General features: G+C 33.5%; 4 protein-coding genes across 11 annotated transcripts; 1 reads left to right on the top strand and 3 right to left on the bottom strand.

Moving 5' to 3' along the window:
• Window positions 1-51: 51 nt before the first annotated feature.
• On the top strand, window positions 52-7,043 carry LOC136342565 (farnesol dehydrogenase-like). Of its 4 annotated transcripts, none has more exons than XM_066288508.1 (5): window positions 2,885-3,026; window positions 3,272-4,200; window positions 5,534-5,772; window positions 5,984-6,139; window positions 6,628-7,043. In XM_066288508.1, the coding sequence occupies exons 2-5, from the start codon at window positions 4,164-4,166 to the stop codon at window positions 6,667-6,669; spliced, it is 474 nt and encodes a 157-aa protein (XP_066144605.1). In that variant the 5' UTR covers window positions 2,885-3,026; window positions 3,272-4,163; the 3' UTR covers window positions 6,670-7,043. The 4 variants fall into 4 exon arrangements, with proteins under 4 accessions (XP_066144602.1, XP_066144603.1, XP_066144605.1 ...); XM_066288509.1 differs by lacking the exon at window positions 2,885-3,026 and having other exon boundaries at window positions 3,057-3,471; window positions 3,549-4,200; XM_066288505.1 differs by lacking the exons at window positions 2,885-3,026; window positions 3,272-4,200 and adding an exon at window positions 52-178.
• A 576-nt stretch (window positions 7,044-7,619) lies between these two features.
• LOC136342564 (protein D3-like) lies at window positions 7,620-11,533 on the bottom strand. Its single transcript, XM_066288504.1, has 4 exons — window positions 11,379-11,533; window positions 9,466-9,589; window positions 8,625-8,838; window positions 7,620-7,827 (listed from the first exon to the last, which is right to left on the bottom strand). Exons 1-4 carry the CDS (start codon window positions 11,499-11,501, stop codon window positions 7,689-7,691), a joined length of 600 nt encoding a protein of 199 aa, XP_066144601.1. The 5' UTR covers window positions 11,502-11,533; the 3' UTR covers window positions 7,620-7,688.
• Window positions 11,534-12,170: 637 nt separating this feature from the next.
• On the bottom strand, window positions 12,171-17,936 carry LOC136342562 (farnesol dehydrogenase-like). Of its 4 annotated transcripts, none has more exons than XM_066288498.1 (6): window positions 17,809-17,936; window positions 17,571-17,702; window positions 15,034-15,268; window positions 13,842-14,065; window positions 13,157-13,306; window positions 12,171-12,488 (listed from the first exon to the last, which is right to left on the bottom strand). In XM_066288498.1, exons 2-6 carry the CDS (start codon window positions 17,676-17,678, stop codon window positions 12,447-12,449), a joined length of 759 nt encoding a protein of 252 aa, XP_066144595.1. In that variant the 5' UTR covers window positions 17,679-17,702; window positions 17,809-17,936; the 3' UTR covers window positions 12,171-12,446. The 4 variants fall into 4 exon arrangements, with proteins under 4 accessions (XP_066144595.1, XP_066144596.1, XP_066144597.1 ...); XM_066288499.1 differs by having other exon boundaries at window positions 17,571-17,693; window positions 17,809-17,932; XM_066288500.1 differs by lacking the exon at window positions 17,809-17,936 and adding an exon at window positions 17,777-17,800 and having other exon boundaries at window positions 17,571-17,693.
• Window positions 15,275-17,556, bottom strand: LOC136342566 (uncharacterized). 2 transcript variants are annotated; one of them, XM_066288510.1, is made up of 3 exons: window positions 16,699-17,556; window positions 15,819-16,226; window positions 15,275-15,404 (listed from the first exon to the last, which is right to left on the bottom strand). In XM_066288510.1, the coding sequence occupies exons 1-3, from the start codon at window positions 16,769-16,771 to the stop codon at window positions 15,358-15,360; spliced, it is 528 nt and encodes a 175-aa protein (XP_066144607.1). In that variant the 5' UTR covers window positions 16,772-17,556; the 3' UTR covers window positions 15,275-15,357. The 2 variants fall into 2 exon arrangements, 1 of the variants encoding a protein (XP_066144607.1); XR_010732665.1 differs by lacking the exons at window positions 15,819-16,226; window positions 16,699-17,556 and adding an exon at window positions 15,460-15,808.
• Window positions 17,937-19,295: the final 1,359 nt, after the last annotated feature.

The following is a 19,295-nucleotide window of genomic DNA, read 5'->3' as shown; positions in this document are numbered from 1 at the left end:
TCATATTTTCATTGCTTTAACCGACTGTTCTCTTTGGCGAGGAGACCACAAATGATTTTCTTCTGTGGAATAGTGGAATTTGGATTATTGAACTGGTCGTCCCAGAAACGAGCCAATCAGCGGCGCGCAGCTGGGAGCGTTGCACCAATCAGAACAGTGATGCATCAACATCTCAAAGGTACTCGACCTTGCATGTCCGTTCCATTTGCACGACTCTCACCCAGCCACGCGATTTTCGCCCTTATTTTATGAATACTTATGAAATTGTCCCGATTTCGGTCAATTTTTCCTATCCTGGAAATAAATCTTTATCACAGCACGATCAGAACATTCTTATCACTAATTCAAGCGGATTACCTCATTTGAAATAAAAGTGATTCTTTAGAAATATTGGTTTGTAGACAGACTTTTTGAGAAGCTGCTTATTTACCATCAAATTTTAAATACAAATTAGATTTCTGAATTTTTCAATGCATACATTAGGAATTAGAACTAATTATTATGCCTATCGTTAATATGTTTCACGATTAATTATCTTATCAGAGATTAATCTATAAAACTACAAACGTTTGGCATTATCTCTTTCATTAGGAGACATATAGCGCCACCTAACGGTTATATACCAAGAAGCGTTACAGAACTCTGTTTATTGCCATTAGACATTCATGCCTTTGCAGTTTTCTCCGGAGATGCATGGAAGTATGGAAATTATAGATATGAATTTTATAATGAATACAGGATAGCTATCCTGAAGCTCAACGTTGGGATCTAGGTAACCATAAAAGATACGATACAAATAGTATTGATACTAATGTTACTATATTAAATCGTGTTATATTGATTGTATTTTGGTAAAATTGTATTGGTTAAAATTATAACTTCTAATGAGGCTAGCTTGAAGTAACTCAAACATTGCGTAGGATGTGCATGGTGCATAGCATCAAAAATTCTAGGTAATTTTATGATATACATATGATATAAATATAAATTTATCAAAAATATCTATTTCTGAAAACAAGCGGTACAAGCGAACCAAGATACCGTGACATGAGAGAATTTATAAAAAATAAAATTTTCTAATGTGAGACTGGTATGAAAGGAGCGATAATTACATACAAAATAGTAAATGTTTATATTTAGCAAATGAACAAGTTCTTAAAAAAAACTCAACTTTTTAGCTCTTTCTTAAATCTAATGGTTTCTTGACAACTGGGTGGCTTGACTTTTTGAATTTATTTCTCAGTTTTTCTTTATCACAATACAGGGTTTCTTTATGAACCATGAGCTTATTTTAAAATAAAGACTTGGCCAAAATTGCTTCCATTTTAATTTATGGGATGTTGAATTTTCATTTTTTTTTAATTTAAATTAATTTCTCTTTTATTTGTAAAGATCATTCAAAATTAGTAATAATCACTTTACCATTACGAACAAACCGAAATAACAATTATTTAAAATACTCTACAGAGCATTACTTTGTTGGTGGTCGCTCTCAATATTTTATATCAGAACTTTTTTATACTATTTTAAAATTTTATTCCTTAACTTCATTTAAATCCTCATTTCTTTAATTGACTTTTTGCCCCTTCAGTTTTTTTTATATTAGAAACAATAGTTTAAGAAATATTTAAAATTTGAACTTTTTTTGTAGCATTCTCTGCTCATCCTACATAAAACTCATAAAATTAACGGTTTAAAAAGAACTATCCTTCTGCAGATTTTACAGGAAATGGGCTTTCAAACGATATTTTAATCATTTAAATCGGTTAGCACATACAAAAGAGTCACTTATTAAAAAATAACCAACAAATTACTTTACGTTCTGAATCTTTTTAATAATATAGTACATATAAGGTACTTGTATCATTATGGTGCAATACATTAAAACAATATGTAATTGCATACAACTCAATCTAGGATATTGCTGAAATACACATAAACGTTCACGTGCTTAATAGAGCGCTGATTGCGCAATTAATACCAATACAGTCAATACCTTTTTATCCGGACCCTCTCAGCCATCATTCACTAACACTTCCAAAAAATCCGAAATATTTATTTATATTTGTAAATATTGCTGATATGCGGCACTATAATAAATTATGTAACGTAGTTCCAAAGAAAGACCTTTTTAGTACCGAGAAAAATCTTCATAAGACATCCGGTCTGCTGTTGTGGTAGCCAGGAGGTGTGGGATTTGCTTAAGCACCGATACTCTAAAAACTTCGGGATGAAAGAAGCCTCCCTAACTCTGGAAGTTTTCCTAATTAGTCCTAACCTAAACCCCTAGTTAGGGTTGGAGAGGAATGTGAGTAGTGACTATCAAGTCCACTGGTCTTTTGCTAGGTGATTACTGTCTCTTTGAGTTATTTCGATCAATAGGTCGTTTTCCGGTAGGCTCACGTCTAAGGACTCCCCGGTTTTTCCCATTAAACATACATCTTTCTGTTTTCCGCGTCTACTCCCCCCCCCCCCTCTGTTAGGGGTTGGATATTCGGACTCGGGGGAGGAGACGTTTAGTGATCACAACGTGAAGGTGTGGATAGGTTTTTGACCATCCACAAAGGACAGTAATTTTTGGTTAATTTATAGCTAAAAATTTAATTTTCTGCCTTTTAAATTTCGGCTATGATGTCATAAATTAGTTTTTTCCTTCGAACATATGTCTTTTTTCAATATCTGAAGATAACTGATTTTTTAAAATTAACTTTCGTTAAGCATTTCTCTACTCGATTTCGTGGCGTTCACAATTAATCTCAAATATAGTAAAACGTATCTAAATAATTTGCAAGGTTTGAGCTAAGTTCGTCCCTGTACTGTGATGCTTGTTATTCATCAAGTTTGCTCTTTTTTCAACACTTAACCCCAGTGATTCCATTTTAACGTTTAATCCAAAAAAGCTGCTGTAATCCAGCAGCATGGTTTTGTCTATGGATAGATGGGTTGGCAAAGTGGTGGTAGTGACAGGGGCCAGTTTAGGAATTGGAGCTGCCATAGCGAAATCCCTAGTTCTGAATTGCATAATTGTAAGGGTAACTGAATAGAACAACATTTTTTTTATGTTCAAAGCTGAGAAGTAGTAGTAGCAGATGGTTTGGTCTAAATTTATAGCCGATAGTTAAGTTAAACAGGTCTGCAATTAGTATATGAGAAGATAAAAAAGCTACCTCCTAGTTTCCTAAAGATTTAGGGCACTTAAATCTCTTTGTTTTAATTTTTTAACAATTGGAGATGGAAGTGTCAGTTGAACATAATTTTTATTTTTTTTTAGAGCAGAGTTGTGCGAAACTTTATTCTGGAGTTTTCAGTGATCCATGCAGGACCATACTCTAAAAAATTAAAATGTTTTTTACTAAATTATTATTCATAATTTACGGTTCTTCTCGACTACGAAAGGCTGCGTGATGTGAAAATGAAAGAAAAATATTTATGCTCTATCGTCTTGTGCAGGAGAAAGTGAGCTGATAGAGGGTAAGGGTAGACTGCTTAGAAAATTCGATGCATGTAAATTTTCAAAAATATATTATTTTTTAAATTTTATTTTTAAGCTTGTGTGGAAAAAATCCAAATAGGTTTAATCATAATTAAAACGATCTGATGAATGCAAAAACGAGCACAATAGGATGTTCAATGTAAATAAAAAAGTTTTATTTATGACAAAAGCTGCAAAAAGGTTACAAGATTAACACATTTTCTATTGACTCCCAGTATATTCTCACTGGTAATTAACTACTGGCAGTCACAATAGTTAATAAAGACTTTCTTGTTGGGAAAGTTCTTATCTTGGATAAATTCGGTTTTGATTTTAATGGAAAACCACAAACTGCGAGGGATTTTTAGTGATTGCCCAATATAACTATTATAGAGTTAAGATCATTCCATCGGTTTTGAGATTCTTCATAAACAATTTATAATCTTTTTGAAAAAAAATTGTAAGTCGTGAACTTGGCACGACGAAAAGAAAATGTCTAATTTCTAGCTAAAGAGATCCCTCAAGGCAAAGGTAAAATTTACCGGTAAGGTAAAATATAATTATATTTTTGTCGAATGTGATTTGCTTATTGAACAGAACATTTTGAATGCGTTTAAGTGGACAGTTGAGAACCTTGGACCAGTTCATGTATTTGTGAATAACGCTGGACTTCTTCAAGATATCAACTTGCATGACGGGGATTCACACATGTGGAAAAAAAGTAATAGGTATGAACCCTATTTCCAAAGACTTTTACTTGTTCATTAAATAAAAAAATTATAATTAGCGTCACTTCTACCGGGTGGTCCGTTTAACCCCACGTATCGGAATATTTTGAAAATAACACATTGCATTGAAAAAATTCCTAATAAGGTTCCTTTCTCTCAAAGGGGCCCGTCCAATGACATCAAACATGTCTCCCGCATCCTACTATCTGTAGATGGGAGGGGGGTTAATTTGAAATTTTATATAGCAATCCCAAATTTTTATTGTACTTTTTTTTTATTGGTGGCAGGTAGTATTGTAATCAGAATAATACATTTTATCTTACAAACTATAGTATAATGGTGTTGGAAGACATTCATTTGGAAACACGTCGTTTGGTGTGGTTTCAGCATGATGATTGCCCAGCTCATTGGGTCTTACCTTTCGTACGAAATTTACATCGTGAATATCCTAATCGATGGATTGGACGTGGTAGACCTAGTTATTGATCAACACAAGCGCTAGATCTTACCCCACTCGACTTTTTCTTATGGGACCATCTCAAAGAAAAAGTGTATTCAACAGTACATACAATGCTAAAATATGACAGCAAGAATTAGGGATGCTTGTGTCTCTATTGTTTTTGAAGTTTTAGTGTCTACGCAGCATTACTGTAGCATTACAGATGCAATTAAGAAAAAGTATTAATGAAGGCGGTGAACATTTTGAATATTTGTTTCTTCATTAATTTAATGATTGATTTGTTGTGTTTATTGGAATAAAAATTAAATTAATTTTTCATAGACGCTTGTTTTTCTTTAAACTATCGAATGCACGAAAAAACAACAGGTTTCTATTTAAAAAAAACAAAAGACAAAATAGTTTCTTCCGGAATCAGGATAAAACTAATTTCTCCAATTACAGCACCATCTATGGCGAATTGAAATAAAATATTCACACAAACTAACTGTAATTTTCGTTGTAGAATCCGAATCTGCAATAAAAATGGGGTTTTTCATTTAATATCTCACAGTTATCCCCACCTAACTTCCAGGTGGTAAGGTCAGGGAGTCACGTTTCCTGTCATAAAATGGGCGGCTGTTCGAAACGAACAAATCTCATAATTTTTTTTTTAATTCGATGCGTTTTTCAGACTTTAGAGATATTCCAATTTGTCAGGTTAAACGGACCACCCGGTATATGGAAGAAAAGGGGGCTGGTAATGGCGTTACGACTGATTAAATTCATTAATAAAATTTTGACATGTAAAATCTTATCTTGCATGTTAAAAAACGTAATGTATATTTCATCTAAAGCATACCAAAGGCAAATACTTACCTTTTTTTTCTTTTGCAGATGTTAATATATGTGTGGTTCTTTGCATAGCATCGAGAGAGGCTGTAAGAGTAATGCAAACGAGTAAAATTAAAGGTCATATTATTAATATAAATAGCATATTAGGGCATCGAATTCCTTATACAATAGGCGAGTTTTCCGGATTGAATCTTTATCCAGCCACCAAGCACGCTGTTACTGGTTTGACTGAAGTATTGCGTCTTGAACTAGCAGAACTGGATAGCTGGATCAAAGTTACAGTAAGCTATTTAACTATATACAGGATGTTTCAGGATTTTTTTTGTGGACTAGGAGGTGCATATTTTGCAACAAAAAACAAGTTCTTCTAATTTCAGTGGAGTGTGTCCCAGTAAGTCATTGAACATTTTCGAAGGAAAACTTATACGCTACTGATTTTTTGAAAAATAAAAATGATGCCTAACTTTCCATTTTATTTTTTTTATTTTTTAGAGTCTCTCTCTTTGTTTAGTGGAGACTAACATTTGGGACGCTGCAAGTGTAAACGATTCTATATTGGCTAAAATCTTTAAAGAAATAAAAGTTTTGGAGCCTGAAAATGTAGCTGATTCGGTAGTGTATGCCTTGTGGACACCACCACATACGTTGGTAAGTGTAATACAAAAAAAGCATTAGGCACTTAAACGCGCCCACAACCTAGGAGTCCTTACTATCGCCTAAAATAGACGTTTATACTTCTCGAGCTGCTGGCAAGCGGGGCAAGTTTTCTGAAAAACTAATAGCCATAAAAACGATATAATATTATATGTTGTTTATAATCTTTGTCCAATGACTACCATAAGATCTTTGAAATCGTCAATAAAGATTGGACTTCAAAAATTATTCAATTTTCAAACTTAAGTGTGACTAACTGCGATTGCGTAATTAGGCAATACGGCAGGCAACACCAACTAAGATGGCGATGTTGAATTGTGTGGTATAATGGACGAACGAGTTGTCATGAACTCCACGACAATAACTTGAACAAACAGGAGGAATAAAGACTTTATATCCACCAGATACCTCAGAATACTGCCTTCTAAAAGAAAAAACGATATATTTCTTTATATTATGCTTATGTAAATTATTTTTTTCAGATCAAAGAATTAACTTTACAACCGGTTCAAGAGAAATTCTGAGCAATATATGACAGCAGCTAGCGACATTGTAAACATATATAATATAAATTTGATCACTCTATATTTCAGGAACCATGGATTTTTCCAATAAGTTTATGCAACAAACCAGTATTTTTGTCATGGTAATGCGCGTTTGAATTATTGCAATTGCAATTTGGTATACCCGTTGACCATCAGAGTAAGATTTGGAAATATTAATGTGGAAATCGAACTAAAATTTTGCTGACATCAACTGTCATATGTCACTTTATGATACACTCAACGCCAAATTTGATTTTTTGAAACATGGAAAATTATTTCTGTTTCAATAAACAAATTTCTTTTACTGTTGGTAATGTTTTTATGCAATAAAATGTAAGTGTTCAATGAAAAAATGCATATTTTTTAATCAGTAAGTTTTCTTACACAATATTAATGTCATTAGAGCGCATTTCAAGCTACCTGACTTTCCTCTTGGACCTTGAACGTGTTCATATTTTGTATACGACTAGATAGATATGAAGCTAATAAAATGATAAGATTTGTCGCAATTTCAAAATGAGTAATTCTCTGTTCGAACGTTTATATGCTCAGATAAATCCACGATCAAGCCAAGACGTCCAGTTAGTCTATGCACATATTCAAGAATAGCGGTTTGAGTGGATTTTCCGCGAATGAAACCATATTGACTTTGGCTTTAGCAAGTCTGGTGCCCTGAACAAAATTTTCAATCAATCACCGCCTTCCTTCCACAAAAAAAACCACCGACCAAGAAAAATCGCATCACCCTCCTGGTCTGCCTCCCAAACTTGCCACTCCAAAAGGGCGGTACTGACTTTAATACGTGTAAAGCACAAATTTTATTTTGAGAAATTCTGGTTGTCATTACTGGAAGGGTCACAACCTAAAACTGATCCCCATAATATCACAAAGGTCGAAGAACGTTACTACATTCAAACGAAACAAATACGTATATTTAAAATGAAGCGGTTTATTACTCAGACTCCCATTATTGCCGATTATTAACACACAAAGGAGCACTATTCCCCTAATTGCTTGTACAAAATAGGCACGTAGTCATCGTACTGAGCCTGATAGAAGTTTCCTGCCACAGGCTGTCCCAAATTGTACTTTTCCGCGAATTTCCTGATCGAGAAGCATCCCCGTTTATCACCAGAACTAAAAGAAAATCACGATCCTCAAATACTGGCTGTCTCGTGAAAACGGGCGAAGTCCTAATTCAGTTATTTATGAACAGATTTTGATGAACTAAAAACCAAATAAAATATTATTGTTCGGGCTATTAAATTATTAATTTTTTTTAAAACATTTTTTGATATAAAGTATTTTTCTGAATATGTGGATGTGTGATAAGTTAATGTTAAATCAATTTTTAGCTCGAAGAAATGGAAATTGTATTGATAATTGTAAATTAGTTATATAGAGCAATAAAAATAGTTACTAATATTATGATTGGCGATAATTATCAAGTGTCAATTTCAAAGTATTTAAAAAAGTTGGAGAGTTTACAGCTATACTTGAAACATATTTCCAAACCAATAAGAACAAAATCGTAATAAATTTAAATGTTTAAAAGACAACTTACGACACTACGGATCTTTTTAAAAGTTATTTGTACTATTCAATATAACATATTAGTACTCAAAGAAATAAAATGTTTCATTTTTTTTCAGTTAAAAACTTTTTTAACATTAATTTGTCATGCATCATGAAATTCACAAAACCATTTTCTATCAACAAATTTATAAAAATACGTATTCTATTTAAAATTTTGAAGTTGACACCCGAAGCACAAAAAAATGAGTTAAAAAGAAAACAATTTTGACGTTATTTAGTAGTCTGAACAAAAAAAATGTTTTGTTTTTTCATTCATAAACAACCGATTTATAGTTTCGCCCGTTTTTATTGGACACCCTGTATAACTGTCTTTGTGTTCATTTAGTTACTTTACTCACTTGTTCGGCAAACGTGGTTCATCGAAAGATAATTTGTTTGGTTGTTTGTATACAAGAAAAACATAGCGATGTAATCCAGTATTTGGTGGTGGTCCGGAGCCAACATAGGCAGAAAGAACTTCTCCTTTTGCAATCTGACTTCCTGGAACATTTCCTACTAGCCAGTGGTGCCACTCCCTATAGGTGGGTTCTTTGCGAGATGGAGCATCAGGATCTGAGGGGTTAGTGAACTTATAGTGTATTTTATTTGCAAATTTACTGAATTTCGGTACTACTTTATTAGCATTAAGAATACCGGCAGGCATAAGAATACTTGTAATATTCTGGTATTAATTTGCCTAATAGAGAACGCTGCAAGTTTTCCTGGTGAGGTTCTGGGGCACGCTAAAGTACGCATGTGTATCCCGGAAGGTGTACTTTGCCACACAAGTACAATAGCAAGTTAAGCAACGTGGACCAGGTGCTATTTTCTCTTATAACTGTTCGCTACTCAAATTATCTGCTGTGTGTTAGGTCATAAGTATGTTCATAGAAAAGAATATTTTTTCTAACTTTTACGGAATTTTCCCGCACTTGAATGCTTTAACGGCATTTGAACAATACTCGCATGCGGAAAAATACAACTGCTTGCACTTGAGAGCTTCAACGACAATCGCATACGAGAAAGTATCACTTTCCGCAGTCGATAGGACAATCACTATTTCATATCTTGATTGAAGCAGTAAGTAAGTCTTCTTAGCATCGCTCACAACAAAACATACTTACAGCTTCATTAATGAGTTTTGAACGTCGAAAATTATTTCATGATAAGATTTTTATGTTAGATGTTTCAATTACCCACCGGTCATACAGACCGTATAGAACGCATCTGTTTGTGCTCCCCATGAGATAGCAGGTTGATCCTTGACTTGAGTTGGAGTTAATTCATTGCCTTGCTCTACTTTTACACCACTAGGATAGCACACCTAGAAAAAAGTTTTGTTCAATTAATAGATGCCATAATTGCGTAGAATATGTAAAATGAAGTTCCAGTTACAAACCGGCTATTTTTGCCGCAGTAACGCAAGCTAAGACTAATATATTTGCATGTGAAAATTTCGAAAATCATGCGTTAAAAACTGAATTACACGAATTACGTGTCAATTTTGTAGCATATACAGAGTGAGTCGGGAGGATCGTGCCAAACTTCAGGAGCATGTTATACATGAAAAATAAATGTAAAAAAACTCAAATGTTGTTATCCGATTTTCGTTTGTTTACAAGTTATAGCGTAAATAAAATTAAAACATAAAATTTAAAAAAATTATAAATTTCATAAGAAATTCCATAAATTAACGTTTGAATATCATAGTAAATGTTCAAAAATATTGCCATTAACTTCTAAACATTTTCGGCTTCGTCTATGAAGAGCATTCGTTGCGCTCCTGATTGTTTCATGTCTTTCCTTAATAGCAGCTGCAGCATTTCTAATGCGTTGAATTAGTGCATCTTGAGTGTCCACTTTTACTCCGTACACTTCAGTTTTAAACCCACCCCACAAACAATAGTCTAGTGATGTGAGGTCTGGAGACCTTGGAGGCCAACTAATAGGGCCACCACGACCAATCCAACGTCCAGGAAACGTTTCGTCTAAATGTTGCTTAACCTGTCGAGCAGAATGTGCGGGAGCTCCATCCTGCTGATAGTACATTTGGATTCGGATGTTTAAAGGAACATCCTCAAAAAGTTTCAAGAAGACGAAAATGTTTAGAAGTTAATGGCAATATTTTTGAACATTTGCTGATATCCAAACGTTAATTTATGGAATTTCTTATGAAATTTATAATTTTTTTAAATTTTATGTTTTAATTTTATTTACGCTATAACTTGTAAACAAACGAAAATCGGATAAAAACATTTGAGTTTTTTTTCCATTTATTTTTCATGTATAACACGCTTCTGAAGTTTGGCACGATCCTCCCGACTCACCCTGTATTTCCGGTTGAATCGGAACTGGTAATTAAATTTCAATTTTTAGTGAGACACCCAGCATATTGTTTAATTTTTCAGTTCAAGGTATTTCAAATTTTCTTAGGCCTTTATTTATCACATGTTATTTATAAAGATAAATTATATTCTATTTTAATTTTTATCATTTTATTTAGTTTTTGGAAAAACCATTTAAGTCACGAATAAAAAATAAAATTTTTTTTAATGATATATTTGGATGGGAATTTTAGATTTATGTCATTTTCAGTCAGAGACTTAAAAATATTTTGTTTTCGGAAAGTTTTATCAAAATTTGGAAAAAAATCAAAAATCAAAAACCATCCGGGGTGTCCTATATAACTGAGGTTTTGTTTTAATTTTTGAAAGTTGATTTTACGAAATCTATCACCACTTCCTACACAGCAATAATATTAAATCTCAAATTTTCATTTTAATAAGATCAAAAAATAAAAAACGGTGCATGGACGATCAATTTTTTGGAGATACTTAGAGTAAACTTTAAAAAAAATTTTAAACATAGGTACAGACGTTGAATTTTGAGATAAAAAAAATCGTTCATGTCACGAAAAAATTATGAAGCTATGGGGTCTCCTTAAAAAAATGTGTAGTGATCACTTTTTAGAAACACCCTGTCTACGCTTGTCACGCTTGCTCTGGATGAAAGCGAGTGTTTGTGACGTGACCGATCTTGACAAATTCGGTTCCGGCAAACGTTGAATTAGAAAATTAACCATCATACTTGCCATATAGAGCCCTACTACTTACTTCAGCAATTTCCGAAGGGGCAGCACTTATTACATCGGGAACTACGCCGTGCTTTTCCATTCTTTTGGCTACTGTTGAGTAAACTCGCGTTAAAAACGCCGGCCTTGAACGAAAGACGAGCATTTGGACATTAAAATTGGGTTAGGATATTTTGTCCAAACCTTTGAGATGCAGGGCGCCATCTAGTCCTACATGTAGAAATAACTGGATGATATCTTCAATCTGTGGTATTTTTATAGCAACCTGTATATTTTCTGTTTAATTGTTAGTGAACTTATTACCATTTACCAGATGGTAGCTTGAACTGAGGTATTAACTCGCTATGGCTCAGCCCTCTGCACAGCCTTAGCTCCGTCACTCTTTTTAAGAACTGAATATGTTTGAGAAATGGGGTATTGTGGGACTCTGTATGAGGGGTAGTTCTAAGGTGAATCTAAGAACGCCCCAGTTTATTGCAATGCAGACATTGTACCCGAGTTAAATTTTTTTTATCAGGGTATAAAACGTCTTTATCTCCATCGGAATATCCAAAATGATAAACTCCAGGATTCAAAATTATAATAATGTTCTGAGTATTATATTTCTAAGAAGATAGTTTTAGTATTCTGTAGAAACTGTGTAATCTGGGCAACGCCTGCCTTATAGTTAAATCGGGCCTAACGGCATACGGTCACATAGGTTTTAAAATTTCATGATTCCGCAAGTGAAATTTTTTCAGGTTTTGCCTATGGCGATCTCAAATACTTAACTAACAATGTATGAGAAATAATGTCGAAATCAGAAAAAAACTAATTTATTTGTAATCTTATTGGGTTTATTATATGAAAAAAATATCTTATTCTATCACACAGTGGCTGTGAAATACTTGCGATTCTCACGTCTTAGATTTAAATTTGAAGTCTGAGTAATAATGAAGTATTTCACAACTTTAGTGTGTAATATGGTATTAAAGGTATCATACCGAAAAATGTTCGTAAAAATCATATAACCATCACCATATCATTAAATTTATTTAATATTTACTGATTCCTCTGTAACATATAAAACCTGCCCTTATATTAATTTAAATTACAAAGGCTCTCCGACGGGTCTCAACATGAGCTCGGCTACCTAAAAAATTATTTAATTAAGTAGGTACAGAGTGTCTAATACATGCGGGCCGCTTGATGTTGCTGCTTCATGGTGGAATTTTTATATAAAGCAAATTTTGTATTGTATAACATTTCTTCGGTGTTTTTCAAAAACACGGAAATAAGTGATTTTATATTTTGTTTTGGTGGAAATAATGATAACGACAAGTTTTATTGTTTTTAGTTAACTGGAAGTGATATTTTTTAAATTTCTAACCGTGTTGCTGGCCACGTGTTATGTGTTATATAAAGTCAAAAATTGATGTTTAATTGTTTTTTTGTCCGAAAAAATTCTATATGATACTTAATTTCGGTTTTATAAAAATTCCATTATAATGCAAAAAAATCCATTACCCTGCTTACTTAACATAACTTATACAAAGCGCCTCCAATTTGGTGGTTTTTCAAGATTTCAAAGCTATCACTTAATATAGTAAGGTTACAGTCCTATCGTTTTGGCAAACCTGAGCTCGATTTTTATGGAAAGAAAGCTGACGGTGACAGAAAAGCCGTCGCTATCTTTATTTTGTTGACACAGGGTGTTTTTTAAAACTCAGCGTTTCCGGATACTTTGTACATATAAACTTGAAATATTCCTTTCAAAAGCTTACCAGGGAGAAAAGTATTAGGTAGGACCTAGATACTTACATGGAAGTGTGGGGCAGTGGTCAGAATATACAAAACGCCTTTGAGAACATCTTCGGGCTTCAAGAAATATTTCAGGAGACTATGTCCATTAGCTACAATGGTCGTCTTTACGGATAATTCTGTATCGTCTACTGGACCCGGACTTAAACTCTAAAAATTACAATATATAAATTATTACAAATATAAAAAAGCTTAGACTTTTAGCTTTTGCGGAGGAATACCTACTTCTTATTTACACGAAAAGCACTTATTAATCATTTGAGAGTAGTTCCCATGCTAGTTGCATAATATGTTATTACAGTCTTAGCATATTTAGCATATCTTAACTGATTAGAATATTCATTTTGTGCTATAAATAGTTTAAGGGTTTTGAAGGAAATTTTAACGTAAATGAGAAGCAAGTGCTCGTGATTCAGCCATTTAGCATGTGTTTTCCATTATACTTTTTTTACAACTGCAGAACTTTGAAAGATCTCTTATTGATTTCATTTTAATTTATTCTCAACATATTGAAAGTATGACCGCAATAAGTCGATGGCACCACCCTAGCGCAGACGTAGTCTAATTCTAAGACAAACGGGTCGCAAGGACGAAATGATTCACTCGGTGCAATTAAGTCATATATCCCATTGGTTTATGTGGTGACTAGATTAAAACTGATGACTTGAGATGGTCTAATATTTACCGTAATTTTAATTCTAGATCCAATTCCAATCAACTCCAACCTCAAGGACTCGGTTAAGGCTGTCAGCGCATGCTTAGATGCTATGTAAATACTTGCTTTCGGTATATTATATACTTCGTGCCCCAAAATGCTGTTAATGTTGATTATCTGACCATCAACTTTATTGTCAGACATAGATTTAATTGCCTCTTTCGATGGTAGGCACGCCCCAATTATGTTTGTATCTAAAAATATTTGTTACTGGTGCATTCCAATAATTGTAATTGTCATGTTTTTATATATTTGTGAGATTCGGTAGTTTTTTCGGCCATTAATGAGGGGATCTAGGAAGTTAGCAATGTTTCACAGTTGCTTAAATGCGGAAAAAAATGCAGTTTTAAGGAGCAATTAAAACGCTTAAAATTTTTGAAAAAACTTATGGTTTCCACAAAATTCAAATTTTGTGAATTTTTTAAGTCGATCTAACTGAATTATTACTGTTTCTAGGGAAATAGTGTACATATAAGACCAGTAGGATATATTCTGCATGACATATGTAGAAAAGAGAACGCCCCATAGAAAAAGTTTGATATAAATTATTTTTGGTAATCATGGTACATAAGTACATTGTTAAAGAATTAAATAAATTCGATGGTTAAAACTTGAAAAAAGTTTATTAATATGTCAGCCTTCCGAGCTTTTTTATGCACTCCTGGACACGTCTAGGCATCAAATTAACGAGCTGATCGATGTCCTCTAGAGGAATCTCATTCCAGGGTATTTGTATGGCATTATAAAGCGCCGTTGGGGTTTGTGGGGGAATGGGTAAATTTTGTAACCTTCTACCCACAATATTCTAGACACGTTCGATGGTGATAGGTCTGAAGGTCGCAGTGGTCAAGGTAATAAATTGATTTTATTTTATCGGAAGAAAAAAATAGTATAGTCGTGCATTATCTTGCTGAAATACCGCGTTGTGGAGCGTTCTGAAATGGGGCAGAAGATGCTGCTTCGAGATTCTGGAACGTACTGTTGAGCGGTCATATTGCGTTTGACGAAAATCAAAAGCAACGTGCTACTATGAGCTATAGCACCCCACCCCGTTATCCCTACCGTAATGCGTATCTAAACAATCACTCTAAGAAACTCATCCTGTATGTATATTAATACGATTTAAATATGAATGTAGAGATCTTGAGGGAAGCTAAATTACCTAATACATTCTTCCAGTCGCTAACTTCGCCATTGTGCAGATAAGTTTTAGCTATCACTCCAGCATTATTGATTAGAATGTGAACTGGAGCGATGCTGTTTATTGCTGCAAAGGCTCTCTTAACGTCCTCTTCATTAGTAATGTCACATCTTATTGCGTATAATTTAGCTTTCGTATTTTTAATACTCTCCGACAGTTTCTGTACTTTCTCCTCACGTCTGGCTAGTCCTACCACCTGGAAATACTGGATTATGAAACAAAATTGTGCACAGGGTGTTTTATAATAGTACGTCAAAAATTCTAGGGAGGAATCTGTGGGAGATTTTAAGGAAGAAAGTTCATATGAGCATGGGTTCGTTGTCGCTTCACGTCTGAAATACAGGATGATAAATAATTTGTAATTTTGTATTGAGGTCAAGCGCCTACCATCTATAATACCATAAGTGCGTCATATATTTCCGGATTTTTTATAGAATATACAGTATGTCTACAGATAGAGGGCCCAAGAGGACAAATGGACAAAAAATGTTGTTTTTCGACAAAAAATCATTCTTGATAAAAGTTTCTGCTTCTCGAAAAAATACGATTTACGAAGATACTTTTGAACTTTTTTATACAGGTAGTATAAGAGTAAACTACCTTTATTTCTCATTTTGGAATAAAATGGTAAATAAAAAACAAATTTGAAATCCTACCCAAAGTTTACATACAAAATTCCACTATTCCAAAATAGTTTATAAGTAATTCAAAATGAATGTTAATAGATATTACTTATTAAAACACACCTCCCCCGTATTCGACGCATTTCTCAAACTGCTGTTTAATGTGATTATAACTTCTTCTTATCTCCTCGAGTGAAATCATTTGAACTGACTCTAATATTCTCTGTTTTAAAATGTCGATATTATTATCAATGGGTTGCTGAAGCGTTAATTGCTTCAAACGGCCCCAAAGGTATGTGTCAGAAATAGTGAGGTGAGGACTTCTTACAGGCCACAAAACTGGGCTGTACCGGCTAATCCACCTATCTCCAAATTTATTGTTAAGCCGTTCTGTAACTTCGCGTGCACAAGGTGCAGGGCACCCGTCTTGTTGAAAGTATATTTGTTCTCGGTACTGTAATGGCAATTCATTTAGCTTGTCCAAAAGAAAAGTTTTCAACATTTCCAAGTATGAATTCCAATTGCATGTACCTTCAAAAAAAAAATGGTCCCATTATTTCATAATATGAAATGCCACACCAGACGTTAATTTTTTTGAAATATTAGCGACATGAAGGAATTCTGAATTCTGGATTTTCTCTGCTCCAGTATCTTACATGTTGTGAAGCCACCGTACCATTTGTCAAAAAGTTGATTCATCGGAAAATAAAATAAGTTTGTGAAACTCGTTATTTTCATTTAAAATTTCGTCCCCCACCCACAAACAAAAATTTAATCGCTTTGCATTGTCTCCATCTTCTAATCCACGATTGAAATGTGGTTTGAATGGGAAAAAATTATTTGCTTTTAAAATTTTTTGAATTTGACTTTTTTGGGCGATTTGCAAAATTTGAACTCGTTTTCGTAACGATACAAGAGGGTTTTCCATAACAGACTGCAAGACAACAACTGTAGTTGCATTATCATCGTTAAAAAGTTTCTTCTTCTTTTTTAAATTACTCACCGACCCAGTATCGTTGAATCTCTTGACTAACTGACGAATTCCATGTAATGAAACAGACGGGTGCCCGGCACATTGTGCACGCGAAGTTACAGAGTGGCTTAACAATAAATTTGGAGATAAGTGGATTGGCCGGTACGGCCCAGTTTTGTGGCCTGTAAGAAGTCCTCACCTCACTATTTCTGACACATACCTTTGGGGCCGTTTGAAGCAATTAACGCTTCAGCAACCCATTGATAATAATATCGACATTTTAAAACAGAGAATATTAGAGTCAGTTCAAATGATTTCACTCGAGGAGATAAGAAGAAGTTATAATCACATTAAACAGCAGTTTGAGAAATGCGTCGAATACGGGGGAGGTGTGTTTTAATAAGTAATATCTATTAACATTCATTTTGAATTACTTATAAACTATTTTGGAATAGTGGAATTTTGTATGTAAACTTTGGGTAGGATTTCAAATTTGTTTTTTATTTACCATTTTATTCCAAAATGAGAAATAAAGGTAGTTTACTCTTATACTACTTGTATAAAAAAGTTCAAAAGTATCTTCGTAAATCGTATTTTCTCGAGAAGCAGAAACTTTTATCAAGAATGACTTTTTGTCGAAAAACGACATTTTTTGTCCATTTGTCCCCTTGGGCCCTCTATCTGTGGACATACTGTATATATCAAACACACTTTATATAAAAATATGAAATATTAAATAAAATTGTTCCCTACTGCTAGTGAGGCGATAAAGTTCTTGGTCGCGATCTAAGCGAAGAACTATAAAATTATTCTTAAAATCATATTTTTACGTTAGATTGTAGCAAAAATAATTTAGGTGCAACCTAAAGTTCCAAATTAGTAAAAAATGCAGTTTCCCTTACATTGATGCCACATTCCACGAGTTTCTTAGATATAGCTGCACCAATTCCAGCACTAGCCCCAGTGACCACGGCGAGTTTGCCAACCCATTGGTCGATAGATAGGTCCATTGCCAACTAATTTCACTGTAATAACTGAATTCAAATTATAATGAAATCTCAAAGGCCGGTGAATGTGAGAAGTTTTGCACCATTATCGCAATACTCGCCTTGAAGTTATTGCAAAATATATAATAATTACCTTTAAAACAAATATGTTTTAGTAGATGCGTTGGTATAAGTAGACAGATAGTAACCGAAAAACATAATTTCTGTGTGGATGATGTAAATAACTGTAAGTTAAAATAAATTGCATAAAGTAAATGCGTAATGCCGCTAAGCTTGATTTATGTGCCATGTTTGTTACTTTATCTCAATTTAGAATATGTATTGCTAAAGTGCACTACGATTCCTTGCTAGACAATGAAGGCGATAAATTCAATGTTAAACATAATTGGTGTTGTAAATTTTATAGCAAATTGAAACTTTTTAGATGGAAGGTCGAGCTACATCTAAACGTTGGCGGATCTCTCATCGCCGATAATGTAAATCTGGTTATCCAGGGTGTTAAAAATGTTTTATGACCATAACAGACAAAAAGTCGGTTCAATTGGGGTGAAGTAATGCTTTTCAATGCGCCATAATATGCAAAAAAAAACTATTCGAACACTTCTGGAGAAGTTTGAAGAATTTTTTTATTCGGCTTCATTACCGATTATTTTCTAAAATCAGTAGAACTTTTTAGAATACCTTTATCCTCTGCCAGAAAACAACTTCACTTGTTGGATATTATTACGTTTAAAGATACCCACATCAATTTACAATTTTTTTTTAATACGGATCTGGATTATGAAAATTTTTTTCAAAGGCTCCTCATGAGAATGCATGAGTTTTTTTGATTATTAACATGTGCTTACTACACAATGTAGTATCAGATTTTATTTGAAAGATCAAGGGCTTTCAAAAAATGTAATATACAGAGCGGCTCTAAATTTTCTCCCCATGTCAACTTTTTAACAAATTAGAATGTTCTTTAAATTCATAAGCAGAATTAGAGAGAACAAAAAGTATTATCTTCTGCCTTTTGTTCATTCCTCTCAATATTGTTCATGTCGTTGGTAGGGCAAAAAGACTGCTTTTTTTAAATTGAAGCATGGGTCGAGTGACACCTCAAATTAAAGGTGTTTGAAAATTATATTTTATGGTGTAATGTGATTTAAAAATTTATCGGTTAGTTTTTAAGAAAAACTGCTATAACTAGAAAAAAATAATGTATTTGAAAAATGCAGTACACGTTTAGTTTAATATTACAAAAATAAAGAAAAAACTTGTTTGTTAATAGGAAGTTGATTAAATTAAATGTTCGATATGGGTTCTAGTTTTCTCCGTATAAAAATGTAAGCTGGTAGCAAATTCCAGTTTTACCTTAACGAAGGTTTGTGCCAGTTGTACCAAATCCTGTGGTGGTATAACAAAAAACTGTTTTGCTTTTTTTTTGACCAGTTTCAGTAAAAAAAAAAACAACCTCAAGTTGTCCTTGAAGCGCGCATATAACGAAATTATTACCACTTTTGTACACTACGTGGTAATTTGTAAAACTAACCAAAGACTCTTTTTTAGCACAAAATCAAAAACAAATCAATTTCCTACCAACAAAAAAGGTTTTTTTTATTGGTTATGTACCATTAA

This window comes from Euwallacea fornicatus, chromosome 12 (genome assembly GCF_040115645.1).
Source record: "Euwallacea fornicatus isolate EFF26 chromosome 12, ASM4011564v1, whole genome shotgun sequence".
Lineage (NCBI taxonomy): Eukaryota > Metazoa > Arthropoda > Insecta > Coleoptera > Curculionidae > Euwallacea > Euwallacea fornicatus.
This window is presented reverse-complemented; position numbering and strand designations above follow the sequence as displayed.